The sequence below is a fragment of the Plecotus auritus genome, assembly GCF_963455305.1.
Source record: "Plecotus auritus genome assembly, chromosome: 1".
In the NCBI taxonomy this organism is placed as follows: Eukaryota; Metazoa; Chordata; class Mammalia; order Chiroptera; family Vespertilionidae; genus Plecotus; species Plecotus auritus.
In genome coordinates, this window is record NC_137770.1 from 168,868,046 (window position 1) to 168,881,289 (window position 13,244).

The following is a 13,244-nucleotide window of genomic DNA, read 5'->3' on the forward strand; positions in this document are numbered from 1 at the left end:
TATTAAATATATGGGAACATTCCTTATTATCATGATGCCTGATGAAATTTACTTCTGAAATTTATACTTGATCCTTAGTAAATACTTTTAAAAAGTCAAACACCAGAGTTTGGTACACACAATACATGTATTTACCACAGGAATGCAATGCTTTTCAAGATAATTCTTGCTTCATAAATAGCCTAATGATAGGTATATATTATACTGCTTTATTTCAAATCTGGTAATGGGAAACAGTACTTTTACTCATTGGCTAGCTTTTATAATCTACTATAAAAACATAAATAGATTATATTAGATCTTTGACATTTAAATTTGAATGCATTTAGAAATTTGGTTTAAAAGATATATGCTGCAGCCCTGGCCAGTTTGGCTCAATTGGTTGAGCACTGTCCCACATACCAAAAGGTTGTGGGTTTGATTCCTGGTCAGGGCACATACCTAGGTTGGAAGTTCGATGCCAATTTGGAGCACATATGAAAGGCAACCAACTGATGTTCTCTCTCACATCAATGCTCTCTCTCTCTCTCTCCACCTCCCCCATCCCTTCTCTCTAAAATCAATAAGCATATCCTCTGGTAAGGATTAAAAAAAAAAAAAAAATATATATATATATATATATATATATATATACATATATATATATATATATATATATATATATATATATATATATATATATATATTTATGCTGTAATTTATTTCTCAGTGGAGTTTATTATGCCCCTTAAAATTTTACAAAACATTTCCTTGGATTTAAAAAAAAATTAAATTAGAATTTCTGACAAAGAATAAAATTTGTCTCACTGGTTTGAAAATGAGGATTGCCTTTACCAATTAAGTTATATAAAAATACCACCCATAAAATAAGTGACCTACATCACAGCTTGAAGTTTTGATAAAAATACACTGAGAGTATATGATAAGAGGTACTGGTAATGGTATAATGAAATTCACAATATTTTGAATAATTATTGATTCAATAAAATGAGTGCTGGGTTTGGAGGCAGAATATCTGCATTGGGTCTTGCTTCCTCCTTCAGAGTATGCATATCTTTCGGTATAACACCTACCTCTCTAAAATAAAATTTCCTCATCTGTAAAAGGAAAATGAAATACGATACAGCTGTTTCACATGATCAAGTGAGATATAAAAGTGAAAGGTATTTTACAACTGTAAACCGCTACATTAATGTAAAAATAATGGACTATCTGTAAAATAAAATCTAACGAACAACAAAAATTTCTGACATGTAACTCAGACAGTTAAAAACCAAGAACAATATTGCTTTAATAAAACCCTTCACCACCCTAGCTGATTTGGCTCAGTGGATAGAGCGTTGGCCTGTGGACCAAAGGGTCCTGGGTTTGATTCCAGTCAAGGGCAGGTACGTTGTGGCAGGCTCCTCCAGGGCCGGGGCCCTGGTCTGAGCTCGTGCAGGAGGCAACCAATGTGTTTCCCTCACGTCAATGTTTCTCTCTGTCTTTCCCGTTCTCTTTCCCTCTCCCTGAAAATCAATGGAAAAATATCCTCGGGTGAGGATTAACAAAAACAAAAAAAAACAAAAAACCCTTCAAATGTCATTCCTATCTATAATATTACATGAACAAAGTTTCTCAGTAATTAAGTGATGAAAATAAAAACTATGAATGAAATCTAGCTAAAGTTTATCTTATTCTCACAATGAATCATATGCAACTCAGAATCATAAAGCTAAGGTGGGGAGGAGGGAGAGGGATTCATCTCAATGAAATATGTATTTTCAATAAAAATGCACTTTATATTAAAAAAATACCAAAAATCATGATATTTACATTGTTTTAGCCAACTATATGCTAATAATAATTGTACTGGTTATTTAATTCAGAAGAAAAAAAGTTAACACTTAGACTTATGGTCATAGGCAATAAAACAAATTTTAAAATTTTAATTTATATATCATTGTGGCAGAGAGGTATGATTATAGAGTGATAAAGAAGTTTCTAGCTTAAGAATATACTACTATATCATTATATTCAGAGGAGAGGGTATTACATAAAGGAGAAAAAGAGAAAACGTAAACTTTCCAAATGTTAAAGAAGGGCTCATCTGGGTATTTTTTTTAAAGGATAAAGTTAGGTATCATTCCAGTGGCTATAGAGAATAATGCATAAAAGTCAATATATTGAAAATCACATAACTGCCACTATTTAAGCTTTAGATGAAAAATTTAGATGTCAATCTGAAAAATGTTTAAGTAGTTACAAAGTTTTTTGTTTTTGTTTTTTTCCAAAAAAAATTTTAGGAGCAAAAATTTGATGCCTCTCTTCTAAAAACCAGTAACAATGCTGAGGTCTTTGAAAGAATAACTAAGCAAGGGCATCTTTGAAGCTGTGACCAAAAAAACTTATCTCTTTTAAGTAGTACTGTTTTAGTAAGTCATATCAGACCAATAACCATGCACTGCACAGTACAAGAGGCACCATTCACACAAACTACAACTTGTACAACATACATGGTAGCCCTTACTCACACAATTATATATGTACCCCAGACCTATCCAAAGGCATAGAGGCCACTAAGAAGCTAATCTCCTACTTGGAATATTAAAAGCTACAATTCCAGCATCTCTAGTATTATCTTTTTCTGTTACTTATTCTAACAAGGAGCGTATCTTAGGTAAATCAAGAGTTTAAAAGCCAACAACAAATTCAGCATCATTTTATAGAAAGAGCACAAGGACAGGTCTGAGATAAAAATCTTTCACTCTGCTACTTACTAATTTATAATTTGGACAGGTTATGTAATTTTTTGTGAATCTCACTTTTCTCATCTGTAAAACAGATACTATCTACATCATAGGATTGACATGGGGATTAAATAATATGAAATATCTGGCACATTAATAAGTGCTCAATAAGCCCATTCTCTTTTCAAATCTACTTAGTAAGAAAAATAATTATGGCCGTAACCGGTTTGGCTCAGTGGATAGAGCGTCGGCCTGCAGACTGAAAGGTCCCAGGTTTGATTCCGGTCAAGGGCATGTACCTTGGTTGCGGGCACATCCCCAGTAGGAGGTGTGCAGGAGGCAGCTGATCGATGTTTCTCTCTCATCGATGTTTCTAACTCTCTATCCCTCTCCCTTCCTCTCTGTAAGAAATCAATAAAATATATTTAAAAAAAAAAAAAGAAAAATAATTATGATTATTTCGTGAAAAAGTGGTATATGATACAGTAAGATAATACCATGTATTTAAAAAGTAAAATGGTCAAAAAGAAATTATAAAAGGGAAAAAAATTAGCAGGGGATGCCCTAGTCTGCTTGGCTCAGTGGATAAGAGTGTTGGCCCAAGGACTGAAGGGTCCCTGTTCAATTCTGGTCAAGGGCACATACCTGGGTTGCAGGCTCAACCACTATCCCTAGTCGGGGCACATATGAGAGGCAACCAATCAACATATCTCTCTCACATCAATGTTTCTCTGTCTCTCTCCCTTCCACTCTCTCTAAAAATAAATAAATGAATGAATGAATGAATGAAAAAATAAATAAATGAATGAATAAATAAATAAATAAATAAATAAATAAATAAATAAATAGAAAAAATACTCTCAGGTGAGGATTAACAACAACAAAAAAAATTGAATGAATCATCAATGCTGATGAAAGACACAAAAAGACACCATTCGTTCAGTTAGGGCTTCAACCTACCCTTACTCATGACAAGCAAAACTTTCCTATCAGCCTTTCACTTATAAGTGAAACACTTATAAGGCAAACACTTACAAAAACTAGATTCTGCTCTGGCTGATTGCTTAGGGGTTAGAGCACTGGCCTGCAGATGAAAGGGTTTCAAGTTCAATTCCAGAGAAAGGGCATGTACCTCAGTTGTGGGTTCGATGGAGGCAAACAATTGATGTGTCACTCTCATGTCGATGTTTCTCTCTTTCTTCCCCCACTTCTTCCCTCCCTTCCACTCTATCTAAAAATCAACGGGGGGGGGGGGGGGAGGGAAATCCTCAGGTGAGGATTAAAAAGACACACAACTAGATTTTATTCCCAATATACCCACTGGCTGGTTGGGAATCAATGGACACTCGGTGCTGAAACTGGTTTATAAAACCAAATAAAAAAATATATAATATGCCGAAACCGGTTTGGCTCAGTGGATGGAGCGTCGGCCTGCGGACTGGGGGGTCCCGGGTTCGATTCCGGTCAGGGGCATGTGCCTTGGTTGCGGGCACATCCCCGGTGGGAGGTGTGCAGGAGGCAGCTGATCGGTGTTTCTCTCTCATCGATGTTTCTAGCTCTCTATCTCTCTCCCTTCCTCTCTGTGAAATATCAATAAAAAAAAAATATATATATATATATATATATATATATATATATATATAATATACTAGAAGCCCAATGCAGGAAGATTCATGCAAGAATGGGCCTTCCTTTCCCTGGCTGCCAGCACCGCCTTTCCGCTCCAGCCCCGGAGCCACCTCTTTCTGCTCCAGCCCTGCCTTCCCACGCTGCCCAGAGGCCCTGAGCAGCTGGGGCGGTACGAAAAGCCATGGCAGCGATGCAAGTGTCCCACCCGCCCCCCCCGGCTGCCTGGCACTTTCATATGCAAATTAACCTTCCATCTTTGATGGGCTAATTTGCATACTCACTCCTGACTGGCTGGTGGGTGTTGCGAAGGTACAGTCAATTTGCATCTTTCTCTTTTATTAGTGTAGATAATCTGATCAAATGATTGAAAGGCTTCTGTAGACTACATAAATACTCAACATATATTAGTATAGAGTATAGACAGTGAAATCAGCCTGAGGATTTATGATACTTTTTCTAAGTTTTAGAACATAAGAGAGAGAATTGTTCATATTCAAAATAAGGAGCTATACATAGTGAGTATAGTCACTAAAATATTACCAATGGTTGCTCTGGAAATATATATAAATTGTGGATTTCAAAAAATAGTTCAGTTTACTTTTATCAAATGAAAAATATAGTATGTTAACCTGACCAAAAGTAGATTTGGAATTTTAGTCAGACAGGAAATAATCATGAATACTGCCAAAAGAAAAGACAATGTGGGAAAAGAGAGTTAAAATAATATAATTTAGTTGCCTGTCACTTACTTAAAACATGGAGAATATTAAACAAGCAAAGAAACAAATGATATTGTTTATCAATGCTGGGAATGTGAGGTACAATTTCATTTTCACCCCTCTCATTCTCAAAATTAGGTCAAAAACTACTTTCCATTAATAGTAATGAAAAAGCACAGAAATCATCATATAGGATATGGAAATACACTAAGTAAGGAAATCTTGAGCACTTTATTATAAAAGAAACTATAATAACCTTTTAAAAGTAGGAAATAAATGACTATAAAGACTACGTACATAAATGAAGAACTGTGAGTAACTTAGTAAATGTAAAAGCAAAATACAAAATAGCATTTAAACTATGATTGCAATTATACAAAATATAAATCCATAGAGACTAAACATTAATATATGAAAAAGAAAATAGTTGTGTTGGAATTGAGATTATAAATGACATTTTTTCATATTTTCAAAAAATTGTGGTTATTCAGTTTGACTACCTATTTTAATCAGTATGTATGTATGTATATGTGTGCTACATATATAGTATAATGAATTTCTCCAATACCTTTCTGTTGTAACAGCTCTGATGGCTGTGTAACTGAGGCCACAGGTTCAACGAGGTGATTTGCAGTAGGAGGTAATCTTGCTGATGAGGCTCCTGACACAGCAGTGGATACCACTGGGCTGGACTTGGGAGGCTGAACATTTTGTGTAACAGGACAGGATAAAGAATCTGCAACTGAAGAGAAGACTCTATTTCATCCACAACAATAAACTTGAAATATATTAAAATACTAAAAAAATGTACTTTATCTGAAGTTCTTATAGAAACTTCAGTAGCATCGCATTTATCTTGTATATCTATATCTAGAAAATAAGGTAGTTCAAAGAAATTTTCAAAAAAACCTGAAAACGTAATCACCAAATGTTTTAATAATCTTTAATAAAAAATTTCCTAATTCATTTCTTACCTTCTTAAAAAAAGTAAATCCAAAACAGTTTTTCTTTACTAATTAATGACCACTATTATTAATTACTGTACTATGCAACAGTATCTCAGGAAGATGAAAGGAAGTATTTGCTTCTGCAGTAAGCAATATGGCTCATGAACTCCACAAATGTTCCTAGTACCAGCTCAGATCTTTTTGTATTGTAAACTCTATCAGTGTAGTGTAAACACTTCTCATTTGCTGTTTCTAATCAGATGCCTCATTTCTAACTAAGGGCCTGATGATAACACTAGGTTTGACTTCTAGAATAAAGTTCATGTGATTCATAGTGGGCCTTTGTTGACAGCTCAAATTGCCTGACCTGGAGGATACTCTTCAGCCAACCAAGAGATAACTTAACAACCTAAATGTCTCCTGATGGATAATCAGATAAAGAAAATGTGATTGTATATACTATACATATATATACATGCACACTATGTGGGTATATGTGTAAACATAAATAGATGAATAAACAAAATATGGTATACACATGGACACACACACACACACACACACACACATGCACACACGGAGGAATATTATTCAAACTTTGTGTATGAGTCACCTGGGGTCTTATTAAAATGCGGGTTCTGATTCACCAGGTCTAGTACAGCCTGGCCTGAGATGCTACATTTTTATCAACTTTGAGGTGTTGCTGGCCAGTGGACTACACTTTGAATAGGAAGACTTAGGAGTACCTCTACCTGATTTAGATACGTAACACCTCTAGCAAATGATGACATTTGTTTGGAACACGGGACTAAAGGGACTACTCTGCTCTCTAGGCAGGCCAAAGAGCTCTTTTCCTAAGGGCTGCTGCAGAGCTAAGACGATTGCTCAACCCTTTCTTCATTCACATCTACACCCGTTCAAGCCATGGTACACATTGTGAGAAGTTCTGCCCTAGAGAAACTTGCACATCTGCACCAGGGACATGTTCATGAATTTCATTCATAGCAGCGCTGTCTGTGAAAACAAAAAATTGGAAACTGAAAAGTCCATTTATAGTGGAAGGCATAAGTAAAGTATGTCCTTCCAATGGACTCCTGAACAGCAGTGAAAATGATGAAAGAATGAACTCCAGAAATGTAACATAGGAAGTTACTGAAGAATGACATGCAGTGTACTATTTTTATAAATTTGAAACAAAAACAAGCAAAAATAATGTTTAGAGCAAGCATGTCAAACTCAAAGGCTAACATGAGCCAAATAAACAAGGTTTAAGTTTATGTGGGCCGCAAAAAACAAAAGCTTCAATTTTCATATAAACACGTTTATTTCGATAGAGGTATGCTGAATACAAAGGACTAAAATAAATAAGCAATCGTTAACATAAAATAATGGAACATTTTAATAAAAATTAATATTCTCTTGAACATTAACTTACCAGACACTGAATAACTGAACAAATTAATAAGTGTAACGTAAATAAACCTATTTTTCTTGTTCTCTGAAAACAAAATATTTCCTGTTGCGCATACCAAACAAATCAGTGCAAGTCTAATGACGTGGCAATCGGCTGCTAAAATATTCGCTGCTAATATTAGTGGAGAGAAATGGTGCGTCTGCACGTAAGGCGCTTAAGGGAAATTTGTGTTTGATGCAACACAATTATACTACTCAGTCATTAGTGAACATTGTAGTTCGCTATTAATAATTATGTATAACAGGATATTGTAAAAATTAAGTTACAAAATTTTTATTGAAACATTTCTTACATACTGTTATATTGTCTAGGCCGCAAAAATATTCATTGTGGGCTGCATGCAGCCCGTGGGCTGAGAATTTGACGTGCTTGGTTTAGAAATATTTGTATGTGTGAGTTAATGAGTATCTCATTTATTATGTTTTTATATATATATACACATAAATATGTTCATACACATAAATGTATCATATAAACTTGTATTTTATTAAAGAAAAAGTTTGTAACAAAGAGAGTTTAATTAGACTACCCTTTAATAGGAAGGAGCAAGGCAAGTTCAAGGGATTGAAAGAAGACCCAAGAAGCCAGAGAACCACAGTAGGATGAGGCTAGGGACTTAAGCTCACACAGGGCTTTGTTGACCATGTTTAGAAGTTTTATCTTGGCTCTGGTTGGATAACTCAGTTTGTTGGAATGTCATCCCATACATTAAAGGTTGTGGGTTGAAAAAAGAATATGCTGGAGAGAAACCAAGATGGCGGCATAGGTAAACACCTAAACTGCTGCCTCGCACAATATCAAAACTACAACTAAAAGACAAAACGGTCACCATCCAGAACCAAAGGAAAGCTGGCTAAGTGGAAATTCTACAACTAGAAGAAAAGAGGAAAGCACATTGAGACTCAGAGAAGCTGCAAAAGGCTGAGGTATGGAGACTCGCACGCAGAGAGGACAGGTGGCTGTGTGCACGGGAGGCTGAGTGCACGACTGGCTTTCTAAAGCGGGAGGGAGAAGGAAGCTCCTGACTGCACTGAACTCCAGTCCTGGGCGAGACACTGGGAAACCAGACTCATTCGGGGGGAATCTGAACTGTCAAGAAAAGAGAAAGCACACTGAGACTCGGGAGCTGCGGAAGGCAGAGGTCCGGAGGCGCGCGTGCGGAGAGGACCGACTGCTGAATGCACGGGAGGCTGAGTGCGCGGCTGGCTTTCTAAAGCGGGAGGAAGACAAAAGCCCCTGAATGCACTGAACTCCGGTTCCGGGCAAGTTTCTGGGAACCCCAACTCATTCGGGGAGAAACTGGACTGTCCGGCAGCAGGCGAAACTTGAGGGCGGCTTTCTCTCAGAGGTGCTTGCAGCAATTAATGAGGGACACTGAGACCCAGGGGCCTCATAGGGCACGGCTGACGGGAAACCAATGCTGTCTGCTCTGCCCTGAGACTCCACCCCATCCAAGCTGAGCACAGAGGCTTTTGCAATTTTGCAAGTCTTGTCTCATAAGAGTGTCTCCAGCACAAAAGTGTTCCCAGCGTAGACACAGCTGATCCTCACACCAATTGGCCTGGAGGTCAATTCCTCCCAGTGATACCAACAACAATCAAGACTTAACTACAACAAGGCTGTACACACAGTCCACAAAGGGGTGCACCAAGAGTGTCCACCTCAGGTAACTCGGGAGGCTGAGCCACTGGGCCCTAGAGGACACCTACCACACAAAGCTACGCTACCAACTCAGGGAAGCAGCAAAAATGCGGAGACAAAGAAACAGATCACAAACGAAAGAAATGGAGGAAAACAAATGACTGGATATAGAGTTCAAAACCACGGTTATAAGGCTTTTCAAGAATTTCCTAGAAAAGGCAGATAAATTTAGCGAGACCCTCAAGGATATGAAAAAGGACCAACTAGAAATTAAGCATACAGTGACTGAAATACAAAATAAAATACAGAGATCCAACAGCAGACTAGAGGATTGCAAGAATCAAGTCAAAGATTTGAAATACAAAGAAGCAAAAAACACCCAACCGGAAAAGCAAAAAGAAAAAAGAATCCGAAAATATGAAGATACTGTAAGGAGCCTCTGCGGATTTCTCAACAGAAACTATGCAGGCCAGACGGGAGTGGCAAGAAATATTCAAAATGATGAAAAGCAAGAACCTACAACCAAGATTAATGTACCCAGCAAAGCTATCATTCAGAATTGAAGGTCAGATAAAGAGCTTCACAGATAAGAAAAAGCTAAAGGAGTTCATCACCACGAAACCAGTATTATATGAAATGCTGAAAGGTATTCTTTAAGAAGAGGAAGAAGAAGAAAAAGGAAAAGATAAAAATTATAAACAACAAATACATGTCTACCAACAGGTGAATCTAAAAATCAAGTGAATAAACAATCTGATGAACAGAATAAACTGGTGACTATAAGAGAATCAGGGACATAGAAAGGGAGTGGACTGACAATTCTCGGGGGGAAAGGAGTGTGGAGGGTGTGGGAAGAGACTGGACAAAAAGCATACACCTATGGATGAGGAAGTGGTGGGGGGGGAGGTATGGGCAGAGGATGGGGTGGGAACCGGTTGGAGGGGAGCTATGGGGGGAAAAAGAGGAACAATTGTAATAATCGGAACAATAAAGATTTATTAAATAAGTAAATAAAAATAAAAAGGTTGTGGGTTGAATTCCCAGTCAGGGCACATACCTAGGTTGTGGGTTCAATCCCGCTAAGGCATGTAGGGGAGGCAACCGATAGATGTTTCTTTCTCTCTCTGCCTTCCTCTCTCTCTAAAAGATCAATATAAACATATCCTCAGGTGAGGATAAATACAATTTTAAAAGACAGCCCATTCTAGTTTTAATTTGCTTTCCCTAATTATTAATGAGGATGAGTATGTTTCATTTAATTTTCTGTCAAATACTTTTTTTCTTGGGTTGTTGGACTTTATTAATTTGTATAGGTTATTTGTGTATTCTGGATAAATACTATAATTTTTTCTCTCTCAGCTAATGCTTTATCTTTTTGTTTTCTTTACATTGTCTTTTGCTTGTTTGTTAATCCTCACCCAAAGATATTTTTCCATTGATCTTTTAGAGAAAGTGTAAGAGAGAGAGACAGAGAGAAACATCGATGTTAGAGATAACTGGTTGCCTCCTGCACATGCCCCAACCAGGGCCAGGGCCAGGGCCAGGGAGGAGCCTGCAACCAAGGTATATACCCTTGACCGGAATCGAACCTGGGACCCTTTGGTCCGCAGGCTGATGCTCTATCCACTGAGCCAAACCAGCTAGGGCTATATTGTCTTTTAATGAAGAAAAGTTCTTGACTTCCGGTCAAGGTGTCAGTGTAGGCAAATTCAGTTCTTGCCTCCTCCCACAACCACATCAAAATTACAACTAAACTACAGAAAAACCATCATTCAGAACTGCCTGAAACCTGGCTGAATGGAAGTCCTACAAGTAGGGAATTAAAGAAGCAGCAACATCAAGAAGAGTAGGAGATGCCTAATGGGCTGGTCCCACACCCACATGTGGCAGATAAAAATTGGGAGGAAGCCCTGGCTGATGTAACTCTTGGTTTAGCAGTGAACCATGCATGGAAAGGTTGCTGGTTTAATTCCCGGTCAGGGCACAAGCCCAGGGTTGTGAGCTGGATCCCTGGTAGGGGGTGCACAGGAGGTAGCCAATCAAAGTTTCTCTCTCTTCCTCTCTCTCTAAAATTCAATAAAATAAAATTTTAGCCCTAACCGGTTTGGCTCAGTGATAGAGTGTCGGCCTGCAGACTGAATGGTCCCAGGTTCGATTCCGGTCAAGGGCATGTACCTTGGTTGCGGGCACATCCCCAGTAGGAGGTGTGCAGGAGGCAGCTGATTGATGTTTCTAACTCTCTATCCCTCTCTCTTCGTCTCTGTAAAAAAAATCAATAAAATATATTTTATAAATAAATAAATAAATAAATAAAAAATTTAAAGATTGGAAGAGGTATTTTGGCTGAAGAGGTACCCGTGAGGAGCAAGGGGTCCCAACCCCACATCAGGCCCCGCAGCTCAGGGTTGCAGAACCAAGATGAGATGTCCCCATAACTTCTGCTGTAAAAACCAGCAGGGACTGTCCTGGCTGGGTAGCTCAGTTGGTTAGAGAGTTGTCCCAATATGCCAAGGTTGTGGGTTTGATACCTGGTTAGGGCACATATAAGAATCAACCACTGAATGCATAAATAAGTAGAACAATAAATCGATTCACTCTCTCCTCCCCTTCCTCTCTCTCTAAAATCAGTAAATTAAATAATAAACAAAAAATAAAAATCAGCTGGGATTGGGCTGAGGGAGATGGAGGACTGCTGGAGTCCCAGGCAGTTCCTCTTAAAGGGCCTGCAGAAGGACTTACTCAGACTTTCTTTCTCTGCACTCCAGTGCTGGGGCAGCAGTTTGAAAGGCACCAGAGGCATATGAGGAGGAAATGAATTCTCACATCAGGGCAAGAACTAGGGGAGCAGCTTTCTCCCAGTCAGAAGTGATGGCAGAGGCCAATGTTCCTTTGATGAGCAACCCCCGCCCCCGCCACCCCCAAAAGAGCTGGCAGGCAGGTGCCATAAACGAGACTCCATCAACCTGGCTCACACTTTTTGCCTTGCCCTGGTGATTCCTCCATCAACCTGGCTCACACTTTTTGCCTTGCCCTGGTGATTCCCTGAGGCCCTGAACCACCCAATTTAAAGGCCCACCAAGCTGTTTACAATGGCTTTTCCATACAAACGCCCTGTCTTGGTTCATGCTTCATTTTCCTAAAAATCTCCCAAGCAGCATCTGACCTTAGTACATCCCATACTTCTTGCTAAGTGCGCCCAGCTTGGCCAAGCCTGGGCACCTCTAAGCCCAGCACAAGTAGCAGCCACCTGCAGATTGCTTTGTAGCCCATGTCACATGACCCCAGGCAGAAAACAGGCAATGGCTGACCTTGGCTTATACCTTCTGTGAGGCCCCAGAACCAGCACACGCTGTAGAAAGCTTCAGACTACATCAAAGCATCACCACCCAACCTTCTCCACAAGGGACACACTTGAGGAGTTGGCTCAGCAGGCACCAGAGCCCCACTAAAGTAAGTCCTGCTCAGTGAGGTGGGCCCCTGCATAGCTGATCCTTCAAGGTAGTCAGAGGTCCAGTGCTCAGTGGTCAGAGCCAATTCTTGCAGCTGATTGCCTGGGGTAAATCCCTATAATTGGCATATAATAGCAATCAAGGCTCAACTACAAGAGGAGGGTGTACACAGCCCACATAGGGATGGGGGGCACCTTGAGTGCCCAGCTTGGGTGATCAAGGATGCTGTGCCACTGGACCCTACACAATACCTACTACACTAGGCCACTCTACCAAGCCTGGGAAACATTGCAGCTCTACTTAATATATAGAAACTAGAGGCCCGGTGCATGAAATTCATGCACTGGGGGGGTGTCCCTCAGACCAACCTGTACCCTCTCCAATCTGGGACCCCTCAGGGGATATCTGGGACCTCTGTGGGATTGGGCCTAAACAGGCAGTCGGACATCCCTTTCATAATCCAGGACTTCTGGCTCCCAAATGCTCGCCTACCAGCCTGATTGCCCTTAACTGCTTCTGCCTGCCAGCCTGATCACCCCCTAACCACTCCCCTGCCAGCCTGATCTAGGCCTAACTGCTCCCCTGCCAGCCTGATCGTCCCTAACTGCCCTCCCCTGACAGCCCAGGCTGCCGCTGGGCGGGGATCGCTCTGTGGG

At 39.5% G+C, this 13,244-nt stretch overlaps 1 protein-coding gene across 5 annotated transcripts in view; it reads right to left on the reverse strand.

Annotated features, from left to right (window-relative positions):
• SEC24B (SEC24 homolog B, COPII coat complex component) overlaps nucleotides 1-13,244 on the reverse strand; it is a 104,694-nt gene that overhangs the window by 48,929 nt on the left and 42,521 nt on the right. For all 5 annotated transcript variants that reach the window (XM_080641975.1, XM_080641973.1, XM_080641976.1 and 2 more), the window contains one exon: nucleotides 5,646-5,819. In XM_080641975.1, coding sequence (XP_080498101.1) covers nucleotides 5,646-5,819 — 174 coding nt within the window. The remainder of the gene's footprint in view (nucleotides 1-5,645; nucleotides 5,820-13,244) is intronic.